This window comes from Amphiprion ocellaris, chromosome 11, assembly GCF_022539595.1.
Source record: "Amphiprion ocellaris isolate individual 3 ecotype Okinawa chromosome 11, ASM2253959v1, whole genome shotgun sequence".
NCBI lineage: Eukaryota > Metazoa > Chordata > Actinopteri > Pomacentridae > Amphiprion > Amphiprion ocellaris.
This window is the reverse complement of record NC_072776.1, coordinates 27,861,743-27,883,677: the sequence shown is the minus strand read 5'-3', so window position 1 is coordinate 27,883,677 and position 21,935 is coordinate 27,861,743. Positions and strand designations below refer to the sequence as shown.

The 21,935-nt window shown below is 37.1% G+C and overlaps 1 protein-coding gene across 4 annotated transcripts; it reads right to left on the bottom strand.

Annotated features, from left to right (window-relative positions):
* Nucleotides 1-782: 782 nt before the first annotated feature.
* On the bottom strand, nucleotides 783-21,605 carry LOC111563964 (interleukin-1 receptor type 1-like). 4 transcript variants are annotated; one of them, XM_035944936.2, is made up of 13 exons: nucleotides 21,454-21,604; nucleotides 18,544-21,057; nucleotides 16,879-16,954; nucleotides 11,626-11,830; nucleotides 10,095-10,263; nucleotides 7,735-7,909; nucleotides 5,934-5,999; nucleotides 4,249-4,375; nucleotides 3,778-3,917; nucleotides 3,547-3,681; nucleotides 3,221-3,385; nucleotides 2,594-2,782; nucleotides 783-1,934 (listed from the first exon to the last, which is right to left on the bottom strand). In XM_035944936.2, the coding sequence occupies exons 3-13, from the start codon at nucleotides 16,943-16,945 to the stop codon at nucleotides 1,741-1,743; spliced, it is 1,632 nt and encodes a 543-aa protein (XP_035800829.2). In that variant the 5' UTR covers nucleotides 16,946-16,954; nucleotides 18,544-21,057; nucleotides 21,454-21,604; the 3' UTR covers nucleotides 783-1,740. The 4 variants fall into 4 exon arrangements, with proteins under 4 accessions (XP_035800829.2, XP_023119018.2, XP_035800830.2 ...); XM_023263250.3 differs by having other exon boundaries at nucleotides 16,879-21,057; XM_055014893.1 differs by having other exon boundaries at nucleotides 1,794-1,934; nucleotides 2,594-2,703; nucleotides 16,879-21,057; nucleotides 21,454-21,605.
* Between the last annotated feature and the right edge of the window lie 330 nt (nucleotides 21,606-21,935).

The following is a 21,935-nucleotide window of genomic DNA, read 5'->3' as shown; positions in this document are numbered from 1 at the left end:
AAAAACCCTGAATGGCTTCATTAATGTGCTTTTACTGACCTGTTAAGAATCCCAACCTGCAGATACAAACAACATGCATGCACCTAATACTGAACGTAATAATAGATATTTCTTCCATGTTTGTTATGTACACATAGCAAAAACTAATGCAGTCTACTGTGTGGTTTTGACTCTATGATCATCATTTTCTACAATGTACAATTTTTGTTATTATTTTGTCATCCACCCCATTTGTATCAGTGATTCTAAATAAGAGAAACTCTGTATGATTGCAATTGTATTAGATGGCATTGTTAGGTGCAGATGATTCTGGCTGCAGCTCCTAACAGCTGCTTTGTAATGGAGGCTTTGAACGTGGCTCGCTCGGATTCTATGTCCCAACTTCCCTCAGGATGCAGGAGAAACTCTTCCGGAGGTGGGAGTTAAAAACCCCTCGGACAGGGGCCTCTTCCAGACATTCCCAGTTCACCTTACTACATGTTTGGGTTTACCAGGTCTGTCCGGCAGCCTTCCCTGCCATTGGATCCAACTCACCACCAGGTTGACAGCTCGGCTCTTCTCTTCATCTGAGTGTCCGAAACATACAGCCACAGATCTGACGACAGGACTACAAAGTCAATCATCAGCATTTAGCCTAAGGTGCTCTGGGACTAAATGTGTTTGTTCCCGGAGCACCTTGGTACTAGCAGAATTTGAAATAATTGGAATCTCAGTTTAAATATTGTTCTTCTTTACAAGATGAGTGCATTTCACTCGGTCACAAAGACTCAGACAACAGAAAATAAGATCACGTGTTAAGGTTGATATTCACAGAATATAACAGTACATCAAAAAGGCAATGTAAATACAAGCTTATATCAGTTTCTAGTTTTAAAAAAAAGAAACGTTTAGTACTATGTGTACAAATCTACAGCAATCTTGTCAATATAAAAATAAGTATTCCTTCAAATACTACAGAACACTCCATATTGTCACACAATAAACACATACATTAGCTTCTGTTTCTTAAGCATCAAAAACATCTCTGGTGATTGATGCAACAATCAGGTAATCAGATAATATTGGTGTCCTCGGTCTAAAATCCAAGAACCGAGGAATAATCTGTTGAACACAGCTGTATCATTCCTGTTTTGCTCCAGTAAGAATTATAGTAAATATTTTTTCCATCCTTATTGTAAAGATTATGAAAATCACTGTGCAGGTGCTCAGTCCAGTTAGTTTACAATGGTCCTTCGGTTAGGCTGCACAGTGGCGTAGTGGTTAGCACTTTCACCTTGTAGCTAGAACATCCCTGGTTTGCGTCCGGCCTTCCGGGGATCTTTCTGCATGGAGTCTGCATGTTCTTCCTGTACATGCGTGGCTTTTTTTTGGGTACTCCGGCTTCTTCCCACAGTCCAAAAATATGCTGAGGTTAATTGGTGATTCTAAATTGTCTGTAGGTGTGAATGTGAGTGTGATTGTTTGTCTCTATATGTAGCCATGTGATAAACTGGTGACCTGTCCAGGGAGTCCCCTGCCTTCACCCTAAGTCAGCTGGGACAGACTCCAGCCCCCCAGCGACCCTAATGAGGATTAAGCAGTGCATAGATAATGGATGGATGAATGGATGTCCTTGTGTTACTGAATTAAGATGAGGATGAATGATGGATGAAGAACTGAAGAATTAGTGAGTTCCAGGAAACAGGCCTGAATGTCTTCATGTAAACAAAACATCTCTGTTTCTCAAGTTTTTCACTTGGTTTAGACAACAGACTGGAGTCTTCTTCCTGGCACTGGGGGCATGTGGTATCTGAGGTTCTTCCAGAAGTTTCTGTTGGAGTATAATTTGGTGAGTTTCTGTGTTCCAAGGAAATCTTTCTTCCATTTCAGAGCTCCTTGTTTCCTCTTTATATAGCACAGAGACTCTGGCAGATGACTGTAATCCACAGGACCATCTGAATAGGAAAAAAAAACATGTTAAATATTTTCACATTTTTATGTGACTGAACCTTCCATGTTTGAAGAATTATTGGTCATTGTAGTTGTTACTGTGATGCTCTGCTTTGAGTCAATGACAGAGGTTTACATTGTCACTTACAGCCCAGTGTGACTTGTTATTAGAGAATAAAATTGATGAATGGACTGAAAAATGCACTTACCTGAAGAAACTAATACCACTTTCTTGTCTGCACATTAAGGTATTGTAAGCACTCTATTAGCTTATTTTAGCATCAAGACTGGAAGTCGAGTAAGCATCTAACTTTCTTGGTTCCAACCAATGAAAGTTCAGAACGTTATTGGTCCCAGCCATAAATTATTCTTTGAACAACCATTTATAAAACTCAAACCTGTCATTTTTGATAACAAATTAAAGTGTTTGTATGTTTATAATTAAATCCAAAAATCAGATCTGTGAAGACCTGTGTAAGTGACACATTCATGACTGCATTGGACTGGTTTATTAAGTTGTACAGCTTCTGAGACTTAACAAAATCAGTCTCTTCACTTGTGAAGCAGAGGAGAGTTGCTGGAGACGTGACATCACTTTGCAAAAAGTAACTTAATGAGCGGTCAGATATGCCAAAAACACTGAAGAAGTACAATCTGTTCTCACCGATTTCCACCAGAATCACTCGGGGATCATTCTGTAACAAAGCGTCATGAAGGCCAACTTTCTGCTCATAGCACAGGTGGTTTTGGTTCTCATGTAAGGGCGAAGTCTCCCTTGTTTTGGTATCAGAAGACAGGATTATTATCAGTCTGCGGCACTGATGCACTGTAGCAGCAATGGCATCATGCATTGCTGTGAGAGATGAAAAGCAAAACCAGTTATCACTGTAGGGTAAAACCTTATCTATGCAAGTGGAAAAAGAAACTGTTTGCAAAGCACAATGTAAACTTTTTGACAACTTCTCCTAAGCAGCTATTTCATCTAGTTCCAGGTATCATATCATTTTAATCTCACAAATGTGTAAAAAGTAATTTTTGACAATAAACAACAAGTCACCTTTGTTTATGTAGTCACTGTTAAAGGCTAGTTCACTCAACTTACAGTAAATCATTTCATCTTTTGGGGATTGTGGAATATTCTGAGCAACAATAACACTCCTTCCAGAAAGACTAGCCTAAGAACCTGCATCGATCCATGTATTTTCATTCAAAGTTCTTCCTGCTAGTGACTTTCGTTATTGTTTGTCTTTATTACAGGTTTAAATGCGATCCAGATGAGTCGGTTCCTCACCTTCTCCAGGACAGTCGTCCCGTCCTCTGATGTACAGCGAGTAGCCATGTTGGTCCTCCAGCTCCTCAGGCAGGATGTTCAGGGTGAAGCTCGCTGTCACATCTGCACTCAGGTTGTCAGGATGGAGGAAGCTCACGTAGGCGTCGTAGAGTTTCCCATCTAGAACTGCAGAGAGGTCAGAAGGTTTATGTTCATTCTATGCTGCTGATGTCTTTTGAGTTGCTTATTTTATCCTTACTTCATGTTAAACAGCTAATGGTTGTGGTAGAATTATGTTCCACATGCGATTCCACAGAAAAGCACAACATGTACTGATGATAACTTACCTTGTTGTTTAGGAAAATGTCTCAATAGTTTCCTGTAGTACAAAACTAGGTCGACTTTAAGGAAGTAGAAGGAAGCAGCCAGGACCAGAGTAACCAGGAAGGCGGAGACACTCATGTAAAGGGCACTGTGGTCAGCTGGAGACAAAGTCATGATTTAAGAACACATGCAAACAGAACTCGAATAAACACAGAAGTAATTTTCTTGGGAAAATAGCAAAGAAAGGACATTACCTTCTTGAAGAAAGGCCACGCCTTCATCTTTTCCAAGTGGGTTCCATATAATGCATTTAATGGGAACATTGAGGAACTGACGACGGACTTTAGAGATGGTCAGAGTGGACTGAGCATACACGTTGCCTCTTTCGTGAAAACTAAAAGAAACATGACCAGGAATCGATCGATCAGTTCCACAGTCCAGGACCACTAATAATCAGCAGTTAGAAGGCAGAAAGATTTATTTTTACATTGCATTTTGGTTGAGTTATACTAAAATCCATTCAGAAATCACATGGCTGCTGTGCAGTTCTGCTATTAGCCTCCTGTTTTTTTTTTCTTCTTTTACTCAGATATGAAGTGCTGATTGTCAGACTTATCTAACACCTGGCAAATTCAGTCCAGTGCAGTGTTTGCTGTATTACTATTAGGCAACTTTGAAGTTTTACTTTATTCTTAGAACCAGCATGACTGGAAGCAGAAACTCACTATTTCAAGGACTCGGTGAGCTCCTCGTGATCTTCAGTGAAAGAATCATCAACAGTCCAGTACATTGAAGTCTCATTATCCTCAGCGAAGCCTGTGTAGGCCGAACACTTCAGCTCCACTCTCTCACCTGCAGCAATGAGTAAATAAAAACAGCTGTCACTCTACACATCCTAGTGCTTTGAGAAAATTGTCAGTTGAAAAACCCTTTAAACATCAGTCTTGTGAAAACTTTTAACACTGACAGAAATCCAAAATGCATCTACAAATCAAAGGAAAAAACAACTTAAAGTGTCTTAATACGGTGATGAGCCACCACAACAGCAGATTTTATTGTCCTTCAATTTGTCAGTGAACCCTCATGCCCTGTAGAGGGAGGCATTGTCATCCTGAAGGGGCCACTACCATCGTCAAAGAGGTGATCATTCAGAACAGCTCTAAATTCATTTCAATTCAATTCAATTCAATTTTATTTATATAGCGCCAATTACAGTCAAATTGTCTCGAGACGCTTTACAGAACCCATATGCCTGACCCCCAGAGCAAGCCAAAAGGCGACAGTGGCAAGGAAAACACCCTTTTAACAGGGAAAAAAAACCTCGAGCAGAACCCGGCTCTAATGTGGGGGGACCCATCTGCCTGCTGGCCGGGCGGGTTGAGAGGGACAGAAGAGGTAGAGAGGTAGAGATAGAGGGGTAGAGGTAGAGATAGAGAGGTGGGGGGTGGGACACAAGGACCATAAAACACAGCCACACATCTGAAGCATCCAGCTCTGGGACCAGGGACACTCGGAGAAAGGACACAGAAAGAAACAGAGTGAATGTAATGCAATAATGGTATATATAGTAAATACATAGGTAGTTAGAGAAGGGCTCAGTGCATCAAGAGAGGTTCCCCAGCAGCCTAGGCCTATAGCAGCATAACTAGGGGCAAACTAAAGGGACGTCAAGAGGGGAAGTCAGTTGTGCAAATGAAAACACCAGCTCACCCCGTCAGGGTCCCCCAGTCAGCCCTAACTATAAGCTTTGTCGAAAAGGAAGGTTTTAAGCCTGTGACTCAGGCCAAGCCAACCGCACTGTCGCAGGATTTATACGTCACGACTTCCGACGCACGTTGCTAGTTAGTTGTTTGGACATTAACAGTTAGCACTGAATTCAACACATCTTCACATGGCGAATGGATGCAAAGACGTGCTGTTTACACGTGGAACTGGGCAGAGTGACGATTCGGATATATGGGATGACACAGCACTGATAAAGGCTTATGACAAGGCCACAATTTGCTGTGACTCTTTATGTTTTTCCTTTAATTTGTCACTCATCTGTATCTCAGATCTTTCATAGCTCTTAAATGGTTGACTCCTGACTAAAGCAAACCTAACTGATCAATGACAAACCTCCATTTCAAAACCAGAAATTTATCATGATAAATGTTTTACCATTTGTCTGTTAGTCTTTTATTTAACTTATTAACTTAACATAACTACAAATCAACAAACATTGCTGAGATTTAAGGTACCCAAGGTTAAGTTGCAGATAGTTAGAAAAAAAAGCAAACAATTTTTGAACTACAATACCCAGAATTCCTCCAAACAGTGTCAGATTTTTTCCATGCACACAGAACACAGAAATATCTATAAAGTATATGTGTCACTATGAGGTTATAATCTGTGACTTTGCGATACTTACCGACTTTAACCATGACAACTTGTTGTTGAGGTTCCCTCACCTGGACAGTACCAATAATCATAGGGTCTGAAAAACACAAAAGACGCATTATTAGTGTGGGCTCAAGAAGCGATGTTCAATATAACACAATCTACTGACTTATGACAGGAGAAGCTGAATAAACGAAAATGGTCTGTGTGTGGTTGTTACTGTAGCTGGGAGAACGCAACAAACCACTGCATGTAAACTAGACAATAATCAGACTCCATAATAATAATCTGGACTCCATGGAGGTGGTGGGAGAGAGGAGGGCTCTGGCCAAACTGTCTTCTATCATCAGAAACTCCTCCCACCCTCTGCATCAGACTGTGAACTCCTTAAGAAGCGCCTTCAGCAACAGACTGGTACACCATAGGTGTAAGAAGGAACGTTTCCGCAGGTCGTTTATTCCAGCATCTGTTAGATTGTACAATGCCACACTATAAACTCCAACGTGTACTGTTTACTGCTGCACTTTTTCTCTTCCCCCATTTTAGACACGCATCCTCCTACTTATGTGCAATAACCGATACCTCATCAGTGCAATAACTGATACCTCATCCTCTTGGACATAATCTTCTACATGATATTTATAAGAAAAATAAAGAATCATCTGTATATAATGTTTTTTTTCTGCAACTTTTGCACTGTGTTTCTTTTTTCTTATCTATTCCTGCACTGCCTTTATACTTTTTCTTTGGAGCTGCTGTAACAGTGAACTTTCCCCACTGTGGGATCAATAAAGTTTATCCTTATCCTATTGGCCACAGCTAATTAAAAGTTTCTACAGTAAAAATAAAATCAATTCAAAAAAACAAAGGACATTTTCTCTGTTTCAGTCGTGACTGCAAAGTTTAAAAAACAAGACATCTAGTTTTTAATGGTTTGTTTATATACATGTTTTTGCTTTTACTGGTTAACCAAAAGTTCAAAAAAATAACAGGACATCTTCTTGTTATTTAATGGTAAATCTATCATTTGGAAAATTGACATTTGTCTTTATTTAATGGAGTATCTACAGTATAAAAATTACAAATATTATATGAATCAATAAAATAACAAAACTTGTGCTGGCAGCTCATTACCCAGATTTTGTCCTGTAATTGCCAAATTAGATATTTTAAAATTTATTTATTTATTTATTTATTGTTAATTTATGATTCACCTACTGTAAATTTTCAAAATTAACCATTTTTGTCAATATTATACCTACAGCAATAAATTTAAATATAACTTTTCCATTAGTTATGATTTAAATACAATGATAATAAAACTTTTTTTTCAAACAAATCTGCAAAAATAACTTTTTTAAAAATGCACTTATATACAACAAACTTATGCTGTTGTTTTTTTAAATTTCTAAACTGTTCGAAGTTTTCTAATCAACTGCAGTTTCTCCTAATGTTACAAATATGGTAATTGCTTCAACTAATAACAACATAAGTCTAAAATGTAAAAAAAATGAAAATACACCTGTGAATCACATATTATGGACCAATTTTGTTAAAAAAATATTCAGTGAAACCACTGTAAATACATAGATATTTCTTAGATTGTAGATGTTAAATTAACCATTAAAACAATAATAAAACAACAACATTCATAGTTAGTACAGGAAAATGAATATATCCAATTTTAATTGCAGAGGTATTTTAAAAAACACAGTAATGATGCAAAACAGGAAGAGTCAATTGAAAAATCATAATAAAATACGAAACAATTGTCCATCAGTTGTTCTGCTTACATCTGAGGAGTCTTCAGGGATGTTGAGTAGTTTACATACCAGTAGTAATAGTGAGCTGGACGCTGCGAGAAGCCGTGTACGTTCTTCCATTTAAAGTAATGTCCACCAGGCAGGTGTATTTTCCAGCGTCGCTCTCTGAGGCCTCCGGCAGCATCATGTCGCCTCGTTCGTCCACAGAGATGGACTCTCCTTCCCGCTGCACCGGTTGGCATTCCTACTCACAAACAAAAAGATGGTAGATACTTTAACAACAAATTAAAAGCCAAAAACAACCAAATAATTAAAGGAAACAAACATTAAATTGGACCATTTTAAAATTAAATGCACAAAAAAGCAGTTAAAGTATGTACGTGTTTACATATATATATATATATATATATATATAATTTTAAAAAAATTTATTTACATTTTTTTTTCCTAGTATCATTGTTGATGTTGGGAATACGATTCCCCTGTTCGTTGTTCCTTTAACAAAAATGTTATAAATAAAAAGTTTAAAAAAAAAAAAAAAAAAGCAGTTAAAAAAACACTTAATAGACAATTCAACTACAAACAAGTAAGTTAGGATAAGCTCTCTAGATAGATAGATAGATAGATAGATAGATAGATAGATAGATAGATAGATAGATAGATAGATAGATAGATAGATAGATAGATAGATAGATAGATAGATAGATAGATAGATAGATAGATAGATTAAGAAAAGCAATAAGACATGAGTATGATACATTACTGAAATGTAAAAATAAAATAAGCAAACTAAAATAAGACTGTAGAATAGAAAGTAAGAAGTAATACGGAGGTAAGGAAGTTATATTACACATGAGAATGAAATGTTGCACATGAAAAAAGAAATACCGCACATTACATTGACATGTTTGAAGTAAAATATTGCACGCGATGCTGAAACTGGTATTGCTCAACCTACTGAGAAAAGTAATTTTGAAAATAATGTTGATATTATTGTGCATATGTGAGTGTTTGATGTTTTTGCTGTCTTTCTGCAGAAGAGGAATTAATCACACAGTTTGATGGCCCACACCGAGTGATAAAACATCTGCTGCATGGCTCTGCAGATTCTGAAAAACCTCAGTTTCCGGAAAAAACACGGTCGACTTTGACCTTTCTTGTACAGGAGTGGGAATTTCCATACCATTATTCTTCTTAAAAGCCAGTTGCAATGACTGAAATACTCCACTATTACAACTTGTGCAACGTTAAATAGATGAGCAGCGTCTGAGCAGAGTTGGGGGTGAGCTGGTGTGCTTGAGTTGGGGTTAAATCAACGACAAGCGGAGGACTTTAAAGGACTATTTCTCAAAATAGATCCAGCATGAAACTTCCCATAAAACCACACCACGACATTTTCACTGGTTGGTTTTAGTATTAATTAAACCAACAGAATATAACAGGTCAACTCGACTGTTAGAATTTCTGCAGGTTGCAGTTTTACAGGCTAAACGTGTTGCTCTGCTTCCAATCTCTATAGTTATCAAAGCTAGTCAGATGACAGATATGATTGTGGGTCTGATCTTCTCGCCACAAGAAAGCAAACAGGCCAAGAAAAATACTTAGCTTTTACAGATTTTTTTGTCTTCTTGTTAAATTAAATATACAATCACACCAGTCTCATCCTTAAAGTCAAACAAGTGTGGAGCACAGTGTTCTCTGTGACTTTCAAAAATTAAAGAACAATACAAATGCAACTATTCATCAGACACTTTAATGATTTAATAATGTCATCATAAACAACCAGGAAGTGTAATTTTTCTGAATAGTTAAATAGTGCGTGTGTTGGTAGTGCTGCATGGCGGGGGGATGGATCAGCAGTAAACTTTTTATTATGCACTGTATGGACATCTTCCATTCAATCAGATGTGTACTGTAGCAACAGCAGAACTATAGAAACCAGTGTCATTGGCAAATTTGGCATTTTTTTAAAATATAAGCTTCATTTAGATGTCAGCACACATACATGTCCCTGATATGTGCAGGAGGAGGAAGCAGTGTTGTTCTTATCAAGCCAGAAAGTACAAGTAATAATGCAAAAATCATACAATTAAAAATCAGTTTTTACCCATAAACAAAGAATATATTGGCCATCCAAAAAATTCCTTGCTTGGATTTATGTCTCGCCAAATGTCTCTTTCAAACTTCTTGATACATTATTTTCCATTAGCTGGGTTTACACAGATTTTACAGCTGATTACAGAACCAACGCATTACTCATTGAATGTTTGAGTGATGACAACAATACTAGAGTAACGATCAGCTTTTAAAAGCGCAAACTGGTGTCACTGGTGAACAACATGCTTTTCTACTTAAATCCAACCAAATAAGGCATGAAGACAAGTAAATGAAGTGAAAGCAACATGTGAGTGTGACGGAGCTGCTTTTACCTTCATCCATCGTACGTTCCTCACGTTGTTCAATCTGAAGATTTCATCCTGTTTACAATAAAGACTTCCACTGACTCCGTTTTGGATGTACCTGACCTCAGGAGCATCAGGACAGTTTTCACTGGAGACCAACACCTCAAAGGTCATCCTCCGTGATCTGGTCTCATCCCTGAAGAAAAGGAGATAAAAACTGAGAAAACTGCAGAACAACCTGAGCTGCAGTAATATATGTGGCCTTTCCATTATTTCACTATTTTTAAAATATTAAATGAACAGAAAATGCGCCAGCAATTCATTAATTTGACTCGGAAAATGGAAAGTTTCTGTTAATTTATGGTTCGCCTACTGTAATTTTTTAAAAAATGCACTTTTTGTCAATAATATACCTACAATTAATTGAAATAGATTTTTTCTGTTAGATAATAATGTACTTAGAATGACTGTAACTAACATCTGCGATAAAAACTTTTTTGTCTTTATGAACATTTACATTTACTTCTAAACTGTTCCAAATTTGCTAATTATTACTTCTGAGAAATCTTGCTGAGAACATGGCATTTTTTTAAATTACAGAATTACTTAGCATCTGTAGCACTTGAAGCAAATCACACGACTTAGTTCCTACAAACAAACAGACGAACAACAAACAAACCAAAAACAACTATTGTACTAGCAGTATTTAAGGCAGTATTTCACAGACCTTACTGAGGCTTTCACTGTTATCTTCATAAGCCTGCTGTAACACTGTCTCCTCCAAAAATCTACGACAAAGTAGTATCATTACTTATAATTTATTCCAATGTAATACAGGTTTTACTTGTAAGAACTTTAAATTAGTCATTTCTGTAAAGTTTACCACTTACCCAGCTGTAAAGTTTATGTCATGGTGAAAAAAACTATTTAAAATTCCCCAGATGACTTTTATAAATACCCTTTATAAAATATTCATCCAAAGAGTGAAAAGTTTAAGTCTAACATGAATCCCTGCAGGTTATTTTCAGTTTTTCTGCAATTGTAGCTATGAAGCCTCTGTTCTTTAATTACATAGGCATGCTAAAAGTTATCTGTCTTTACATATTCTCTTTTAAAAAATAGTCTGGAAAGTCTTGTTGAATCTTAATTTGCTTATTTTACTGGATATGTATTATATCTGAATGTAGAAGTGAGCAAACAGAAGTCATTGAAAAGCAATCTGTAATAATGTAGTAATTTTAACTTTTTTTTGCTCCTCAACACTACATTTCCCATCAACCCTTTTGCCTTTTGTCCAACTTCCCCTCTAAACGGTCTCCTTGTGCCAAAGGATTTATAATTGTTTAAATTCACTTTAAACTTATGCAGTCCAGTTCATAAAATCTGCAATACATTCTACATCTGTGATGGTTATAATATTCAGATTAGGTTTAAATTACTTTAAATGGAGTTTATTTAATTTTGTGAAATGATCAATAACTTTGTTCTTTGTTGACGTGTTTCTGTTTTTAAGATCATTGATTTAAATACCAGCTAAGTCATTGAGGTGTCTTTATACCTTTGCTCACAGGTGTAGGTTCCATTATGGGATGTCTGCACTGGTAGAAACCACAGTAACCCGTCCCTGAGCTCCACTCCACTGGGCAGACTGCTGTTGTCTCCTCGGCTCCAGATCACCTCAGAGTGAACATCAGCGCTGTAGCACTTCAGCAGGAACAAGTGGCCCACGTTCACATGGAAGGACTCTGTCTCCCCACTGTGGTCTGAATGAGGCAGTGCAAAGTCATTTAGCATTTAGCATCGTTAGCACAGCAGCAGACAAGGCTGCTCTGCTGCAGCTGCATGTTCATCACTTCTGGAGTAAACAGAGAAGAATGAAAGGCCTCAGATTTTAAAGTGTCCTCTGGCACAAAGATGTGATTTTAATCCAACAGGTTTTTCACTGATTTTTAAATGGAGATGTTCAATTGTGCAGAAAACCTCAGAGTTTTGTAAAAGTTGTCAGAAAGTTCACAGACAACATGACAGTGAGCTCAAATAGAAAGAAAGATCTTCACGGTGTAGCTCTCTGATGGCTTTCATATGCAATAATACACATGCTACTTCAATATATATATATTAAAAAAAGCTAATTGACGTTTTAATTTATTAAATTAATAATCAGCAGCATTAACTGAAAGAAAAAGCTGCTGATGTTTTTTTTTTGTTTGTTTTGTTTTTTTTTTTTTTACCACTGAGTGGCTTCCACAATATGGACATTAATGACAAGAAAAGCAGTTTCAAAAATTAGTCATCAAGCTCAGAACAAGTGCAAGTACATCAACACTTGAAGTGAAAAAAAACCCAAAATCATGACAACAAAACATCACAGCCGAGGCAGGGAATGTAGGATTGAAACAGAACGTTAACTACCCACGTATAAGGAGTCGAGAAAACAGAAGTGACTGTTCAGGAGCAGTTTAGTACGGCTGTGTTAACCAAAATTTCAACTGTAAAATGATTTACGGCACAGACCTCCTACAGATAACAACTAGCAGAATGAAAGTAGCACCTAGCTGGTTTTGAAGGATGAGAAAAAACACAGGATGAAGTTATTTAATCAGAAATGTTTGTGTACTTTTCTGCCTGTAGGTGAAGATTTCCCTCAAATATCCTTCAATATATAGAATACAAGCATTTGTGCATTCCCCGAAATAACTTTCAAGGAGGGTGAATACTTTTTTATAGCCACTTTAGGTGTTACTTTTGATTTTGAGTTGTCTTTTCTCATAAGTTTAATAAAATCTCATACATTTAATAAATTTGCAATGAGGATTAAATAAGAGTAAGAGTAAGAAAAGAAAAAGCAAAACCAAAACAATAATTTCAAAAAGTGAAGCAACTACAAACTCTTCTTATCCCATTTTCGTACTATTGCAATTAAAAACCAAACATGACATTATTTGTGGTGACACTTGAAAGAAGCATGAGACCATTGATTTCAGTTGATGTGTTGCTAGCTAGCTAGCCGCTAGCTTAAATAACATTACATACAGTACTATACAGTATGAAAGTGGGTATCTGAGGAAATACCATTATAGTCACAAATATGAGATTTATTTATTTTTAAAACTTTCATAAATGATCTATCATAATTTCAGGCAAATCTGAGTTGGTTTAGCAGAAAAATGTGGCAGGTGGTGGCAGGTTTGTGGATTTTGATTAGAAATCACAACATAATATGGTTTATCATTGGAAGTCAGTATGGCGAGAGATTAGGCTGCTGCGTCTCCATTTGTATTTTCTTGCACCTGATTAAGTACACTGAATTTCTTGTTAATGTAATTTAAATGTTTTATTTTTTGTTGGTGTTGCCAAATTTTGTGATTTTCATGTAGTCTACTTATAGTGAAGAGTAGGTTGTGTGCATATTCTGCCCTTATTGTCAACCTTATTCCTTACTGTGTATTCGGCTAGTGGTCCATAATAAGGTTTTCACAAATTGACACACTAAAATACTCACACACTTGCAATTGATTTGTCAGGCTTTGAAGACGAAATATTTAAGATGCTGTGCTTCCTGTCTAAGGGTTGTTCAGACAATGTAGATAGATACATTACTAGTAGAACACATCATAAAACATGACTATATGACACTAAACAGAAATTGCACTGCCGCCTGAATAGGAACACAGTGTCATCCACTGATTGAGCCACTTTATTGCCATAAGCAGCAGACCGAAAAGCCAAAGCTGAGCTTAAATAAACACATAAAACTGATTGTAAAATGTTTATCAAAAACATCAGACAAGATGGATTACTAAAGTTGAATTGCAAAATAAAATGTACCACTGACTGCCAGATTTTGCCTCACAGGATGCTAATTCAGAGACATTAGAGTTTGAGTGGACTTTCTGTACAAAACTTGTGAAACCCTGGAAACATCTTGCTGCAAATACCTCCCTCCTCTGACAAAATCTTGTACTTGTTTGATGAAACGAGATTTTAAAGAATTGTTCATTTCTACATGTTTTATCCTAAATGCACATTACTTTACTGGTCGTTAGTTCAGAAAACACACATTTTATGGCTAATATTCTCTTGTTCGGGGCATTGTTTTCCCTTCATTTTATGATAGAATGAAAATGATCTTTTACATTTTCCAGGAGATAGAAAATCATATTTGTCACACTTAACGACTTGTCGAGTTTATGACTTTTTTTCTCAATGGACAGCTTTTTTGTAGCATGGTGCCGTAATGCAGGATCTAATGCTTATTTTTTGTTTGTTTGTTTTTTATTGACTCATGTCAGGTATGTCGAAGAATCCTTGGCAGCTGCCTTAAAGCTAACCCTGTAGCACCATGTAGTAAATAGAGCTTCTCCCCTTTCACTGGAAGAAAACCCTACAAATCTGAAGTACAGTTGCTTGTAAATGCAACCCTGAGGACTTTCACAGACTTGAATAGATCCAGCCTTTCATGCAAAGCCAACTTTTTTGGGTGTAACTTCACTCTGTCAACAGTTTCCTTTTTAATGCAGTGCTGACGTCTTTCAGGTGAAGAGCTTCCTGGAGACGTAGTCATAAAAGGATGAGAGTAAGCATCTGCTCTCACTGACCTACTTTTTTAGCAGTGGAGGCAGATTGAGAGAAACCACAGTATACATTTTCAAATGTTAAAAACCACTGTACGTAAACACCGGTGATAATTCTGGTTGCCAGAGAGAGTAACAAGTGGAAGGTGTAACTAACATACAAGCTGTGGGTGAAAAAACTCATTGATGTCAACCCAGTCCTCACAAAATTATGTTCCTATACAACTAAACTATTGTCATTTCTGTTTTGAAAGACACATAATTTTGTTTTGAAATAAATGCAATTTTTGACCTGTGACATAGTGGGAAAAGAAGTTTGAAAATAGCGACAAAGTCTGCATTATGGTGGCAAAATCTAGTGACTTTGCTGCCTACAGACTTTCACCCAGTAGACCGGGGTTTGTGAACCCGTGACAGATGGGAGATCATCAGTCTCAGAAGAAAGTTATTTTTTCTGTCGTTGTTTGCTTTCAGTGTTCATTTGCTCTCTGGTTAGGTTTAGGAACCAAAACTATGTATGTGCTTCAGTTCAGAAAAATAGCACACTTTGTATACATGTGTACATGTTAGTAGCTTGGTTAGGGAAAAATATCCTGTTTTGGGTTAAAATACGACCCTTTCACTACATTTTCTGGGCAACCAAGCTGACAATCCCCTAATAAATGATTAGTGGCTAAAAAAAAAAAAAAAGAGCGTAAAAAAAGAGCAACAGTAAGGCAGTAAAATACTTTTTTTTACCCACCTGAACAATGAATAAATAACTGATTAACATCTAGCTACTGTAGCTGGCTGTGAGAGAAGACTGAACAATTTATAGAGTCTAATATGTTAGACCTTCTGGACAGCTAATACTGCTAGCATCCTCCTCTGACAGTCTGTAGATGGACATGTGAGCCTGTACTTTTTGTGTATGTGCACAAACACAAAAAGCACAAACGGTGTATGACCATGACAATCTGAAGATATAGTTATATTGCTTAAATCTGTCACACATGAACTCAGTCATAATTTAGGCAGTGATGCAATGTTTATGTTTATTTTATTTATAAAATGGGACAGCTCGTATTAATGAACTTTTACACGTAAATATGGGAGATTATAGCCATACTGCTAATTTCCGTCTCAAGTCCCATTACCAGGTCAAAAATAAATTACAAATAACATATTACCATAAATGAACAAAGACATACAAAAAAGAAGCAACAAACTATAACACATAGTGCACATAACAGACAAAAGTTGTGGGACCAAGGCAAGCTACCAAGCAGTAATTAATTAGCTAATGTCAGATTAAGTTTTAATCCATTTTTGTGTGGACTTGCTGAAGCAGCCACAATCTATTTTGCAGTGTGGTTTGTACAGTACTTACAATAAAAGCTTTGTCTGTTTGATATGAGACCTCATCTTCCTGATCTCACTCTTATCAGTGACTTGTGTGAGATTACTGTGAACCACACAGCTGTCCTACCTCCTTCTGCCACCACAATGCATCATATTGTGAAAAAATCTGCGGAAATAATCTCTCATATCTCATCTTTAGTTAACAAAATACCTAAACCGCTACAGTAGCTTTTAGGTATCACAATAATAAGGTTTTTTTTAATATGAATATTACATTTATCCTACATTTTATATTTATTATATTTGTGTTATGTTATATGCCATTTTTGTTTTTATGGGTTGTTTAGTCTTTCAGGGTGTTTGTATTTGATTGTGTCTTTTGGGTTAAGATATATTAAAAATCTGTTGTAAATACTGTGCTGTTACCTATGTTTGGAGGCTCAGTCACGTACAAACAGTTTATCTCATCTGTTATGGAAAGTGCTGGTTGAGCACTTTCCATAACAGATGTGCCTTTTTACAAGCACTGCAAACAATGTTACAACACAAGCTTGAAGTTGTAGCTTTCAGATAATGATTCAACAAATCTCCAGTTTGAAGTCTTCTTTGCCGGAGCTTCATCATTCGTTGTTTCAACCGTCACTTTTATATAATTCTCTCTGTATCCAGCAGGGATTCAGGTGGTTTTTCCCAACCCATAACCTACTGTGTTTACACTCAAACATAAGAGTAAACATGATCTAAAATCGACTATTGGACAACAGCTTATTGTCCTAAATTACCAGTAAAGTAGCAACATCTTGTTTTGTTTTTTTTTTTTTACAAATGATCCCTAACAGCAGAAGCTTTTCTTAGTCTGTGAAGCGCACATAAAACTTGCGACTATCAGTACTCACTGTGTACTGCAACGAATTCCAAAGACAGCAGAGCATAAAGAAAGCAGATCCAACCTGCTGCCACCATTGTTCTTATCTGTAGGATCAGACAGGTTACGTTTCATTAAAATCGTGTGTGGTTTCCCCGACATGGCTCATATTCTCAGCCAAACTGGTTCTCTGCAATAGCGTTTCTTGACACATTTCCTGAGCCACTTCCCTTAAAGAGAAGTGAGAGATGCACTTTGCATAGCTGACACAAGGAAGTCAGGTTCAAAACACTCCCAATAAAGTCCCAGGAAGTTCCACAGATGGGTGTTTTCTTGAGAAAAGTTCAAATCATATCCAGGAATTTTCTTCGGGAATAATAAAGTTATATCTTATGTTACCTTAAATAATTAACGGAGCTATTTCATTGTGTGTCTTAATCTCTTACTATCTCTCTGTTGGTCTCGATAGTAGTTTCACTCTAAGTTTGCACTATAGTGGGCTGAGCTTTAGATATTTACGAGCAATAATAAAGCACTGGCATGGAAGCAGCAAATTGTGCTGACACCAGTATCCTCAAGAAAAAGTGCAGCCAGAGTTTATAAAATGAAAAAAGATTGCAAATTAGACTAGAAAGGGTGCAGCTCCTACAATAGTCAAAAAGTAATATATTAATACTTTATAGATTTTTTAAAAGAAAATATTTTGTAATTTGTAGTTTAAATATATTGAGTGGACTGACTAAGGCATTTATAGACAAGTTCATTTCAGGCACTTCAGGCAAAATGTTCACCTCTTGTAGGCTAAAAGTAATTAATTAGGTGTTAAAAGCGGTTATAATTGCAAATTGTAACTTGAACAAGGTTTTGGTTTTACAGTTTGTCACCATGTCGGTTGTTATTAATGCTGATAAGGATTTACTGCGCCAAATTATATTAAATCAAAGATGTCGTCCTCCTTAATATGTATGTTAAATCTGGCAACCTAAACGTTTTTAGATTCTTACCCAAGATGCCATGAACTTTTATATCTTTGACAATTCTCTCAAATATTTTTTTTTTTTAAATTTGGGAAATGTGGGATTTCCAACACCAAACAGCACAATTAGGGGATGGAAAATGACAGTCACAATTGCACAGCTTAAAGAAATTAAATAAAATTGAGGTTTAATTCAATAAATTTTAATTAAAACTGCAGTGACTGATTAGTTCTCATCGCTTAAATTATTCGCCAGCTATTATTTTATATTTGATTAATCTGTTTGAGTAATTTTTGAAGAAAAAAACTCATAATGATCTGATTCCATCTCTTTAAATTTTTATATTTTCATGGGTTTTGACTTCTTCACAGTAAACTCATAATCTAATTGTCATCTGTCAGATGATCAACATTTTTGACCATTTTCTGACATTTTATAGACCAAACAACTAATCAAGTAACTGAGAAAACAATCACATTATTAATCTACAATGAAAATAATCATTAGTTGCTGTTCTTATATTGTATAACTTAGTGGATTTAAAAACTGTTGGCTATAAATTCTGTACTGACTACCAGAAAGCTTAAGATCTACAGTAATAACATATGATTAAAAAAAAAAAAAAAACAGTTGCTATGAAACCAATACAAAAATCAGCCATAGAAAAAAAGACACTTCAGGTATATTGTAGCAGTGAAAAACATGAACTAGTATCTTACCTCACCATGAACTATGACATGCAAGTAACAGGTTTTTAAAGGGTTACTCCAGGAAAGAACAGACTGTAGCTGTAGTTTTGGTGGTAATTTGAATTTACCATGCTGAGCGTTGAGGCTTAAGACAGTCGCTTGTTGCCTACACTGAACTTCTGATAAGCTGCTAGGTTTTTCCTCCTCGTCTCTGCAGCTTCCTCTACTGACTCCTCCATCAACTTTCCGCTTAAGAGGTAAAAAAAGACTTACCACTTGCTTTGCATAGTAGGTGGAGTTCAGTGACTCATGTACATGTAACAAAGGCTACTTCAAACGTAGGCCAACAGACCTCAGAGATCAAAGTGACAAATCTTTTATCAATGCAATAAAGACTTTATGAGTGTACATTTTATTACACATTTAGGTAGAAATTCCCCAAAAAACCTGAGATACTTCTGTTTTTGAGATGAACTTTTACCCGGAAACGTTATGACTTCATACAGTGTGTATTGAATATACCCTCTAACCCAGTGTTTATCTTTTTGAGTGTGACCTCCCATATGATGTTTAAAAAAATAGGGAAGGCTGCATTGTTTACAGGCAGAGCAGCCAAACTGTCACATATTCTGCAAGATTATGTTTCGTTTGCATTGGTTTACTGCATTGTTGACTTAAGTCAAATACAATTTTAAGTCAGTTTCACTCAGTTTTCACCTTGTGTGAAGTGACTTGTGACATTTCACGTGTTTTTCTTGAAGAACTTTTCAAAAACTTTTCTTTTTCTTTTTTATTTTAGCATTCTTCACGTGAACCTGCTTGGCTCTTAGACGTTAACAGCTGTTCCTCTAGCCAGTTTAACATCTCCACACCTGATCAAACTGCCTTCTTTGCTGGTTGTGAAATCACATTCACCTTTTTGTCTCTGAATAGCAGTGCTTCCATATAATTGTCAAGCAATTTTAAAGCAACTTTAGCCTATTAGTTTTGCCTCCATAATATACTGTGTTGTTCAGGTTACATTATAAATGGCTGTAGTAAACAGAGCAGAAGAAACTGGAAACAAAACCACTTTTTTGCCAATTGATCAAAAACCTAAAAGAATGTATAGGTGTATGCTGAAGATTCCATGCTCCCTCATTGGTTGAAACTAAACATTCCATCTTTCCTCATTGGTAGACACGGCCGTAAGAAATATTTTTGAAAGTCTACAAAAGTTTAACTATAATATCTTATTTTGAATACTTAGGACCTTATTTAGCTGTTTGATTTTAATTAGTTGTTTTATAGTAAAGCACTTTGTAACTTGTTCTATACAAATAAAGATAGGAAAGGAAAAATATAGGGAATTGTTCTCTTGTAAATAAGCAAATATAAAATCTTTAAAAAAAAACAAAAATAAATAAACAAATATCAGTTATTGGTGTCCCAGATAACTAACAATCGGTCCCTAATTTTTTTATTCATATATCCTTTTAAACAACCGGGCCTTTATGAATAAAACGTTAGGAATTTAAATGTGATACACAGTATCAGATTTGCAAAGATTGTACCTTTATTGTGAAGAGCTCTACCTGGATGTGTTATTTTCTTGTTGCTAGGGAAACACAGGCTGAAGGTGAGCAGGTAAAGCTACTGAATGAACCCTTAAATCACTGCTGTCACAGTCTACTGTCTGTGAATTCGACAGATGCTGCACAGTAAACACAGTAAACCCCAAAGTGGCTTCACGTTAGCCTGTTAGCTTGCTTGCTAACTGAGTAGCAAATCTCATTCAGGTGAACAACATTCTTAAATAATGTCACAAAAATAATATTTGCCACGCAATACATGAGAACGTACCAGGGTTAAAAAGTGTTATTAAATCGAAAAGAGTTAATTAGAGACGGCACCTAGCGTGCTAGTTTAGCCCTCCGCTCCACAGTGCTAGCTTAGTAAGCCTAGCCGAGCCTAGCCTAGCCTCTTCTCGCCCTCCGCTCCACAGTGCTAGCTTAGTTAGCTTAGCTTAGCCTAGCCTCTTCTCGCCCTCCGCTCCACAGTGTTAGCTCAGTTAGCTTAGCTTAGCCTAGCCTCTTCTCGCCCTCCGCTCCACAGTGCTAGCTTAGTTAGCTTAGCCTAGCCTAGCTTATCGGATACCAACAGGGCAGACAGCCGCGGCTCGGTGCTTGCAGGTACCGTGACAGCTCGCCAGCACAGCCAGGAGGGAGAGGACGAGGACAGGGCCGAGGGGGAACCGGGACACGGACGGCTTGCCATCCCCGTTCAGCCTCGGCTCCATCCTCCGACCTGCCCGACGAGCGGGGCTCGGCAGCCCGACGTCAACAGAACCTCCGCCGGTCTCGGTCCGGTCTCCTCGGCGCTCGTTTCACTCATCGCTTGCGGGGAAAATCACAACATGTCAGCATTCCGCAAAAAGGAGCGACGCGTAGCTGGTTGAATGTGCAGTCAGGAGGCAGCGGTGGTGGCTGTAAGCCGGTGTTCCAGTTTAACTGGCGATAGTTTCCGTCTCCAGATGTTTCGTCCGCAGATTCGTCACGATCAGACCTGGATTTACGTGAAATAAAGATACCAGATAAAGAAGACCTCGCCGAAAAACGTCGGCATCACTACTTAACAAAGTCTATATCCATGTAAATATCATCTACAGACAGTAAAAAGAAATGTGCGGGCCGAAATAAAAAACACGTATTTTTCAAGTACGGTGAGAGGATTCGAACCCACGTAATCCAGCGATAAAATTACGAAACCACCGTTTTACTCATTGTGCTACCGATCAGCTCTACAAACATTCTGCTTCATCTACATAGATCATTGCCATACTGCCAGGTGTTTAACACCTGGTGATTGTTCAGGAAACACATCCATGTCAACTGGGGATAATCACAACTTAACACAGGCTGCCTGGTTAAGAACGAGTCAGAAAACTATTTATTGTCTCACCAATAAAACCCACAACATAGAAGCACGTCCACTGCTGTGTTGTGTGTTAGTTTGTGTGTTCAGTGGAACAGATCCAGAGCAGAACTTCAGGTTTAACTCGGGTTTGTTCTCAGAAACACTCAGACCCTCAGCAGCCTCCCATCAGAACATGCAGCACATCAGCTTGATTTGCTAAAATACATCGGAACAAACTGAGACCACGTTGTTTAAACTAGTCACTCAGAAAACTGTAAAAACTCGTTCAGTCATCCACGTCCTAACCGTCATTCAGAGCACTTTAACCACTGACAATATTTATAAAAAAAAAAAAAAAAAAAGGGAAGTAAAGGGATTTGATCTGGTCAAAACAAACAATGGTTTATTCGTTCTACACAGGGAGCCATGAGCACTTATTGCATGTATTGAAGTGACTACAGTCATATATGAATGTTACAGCTACAGATATTCCTGTTGGACTCTGAAGATATTGTGCTGCCATATTT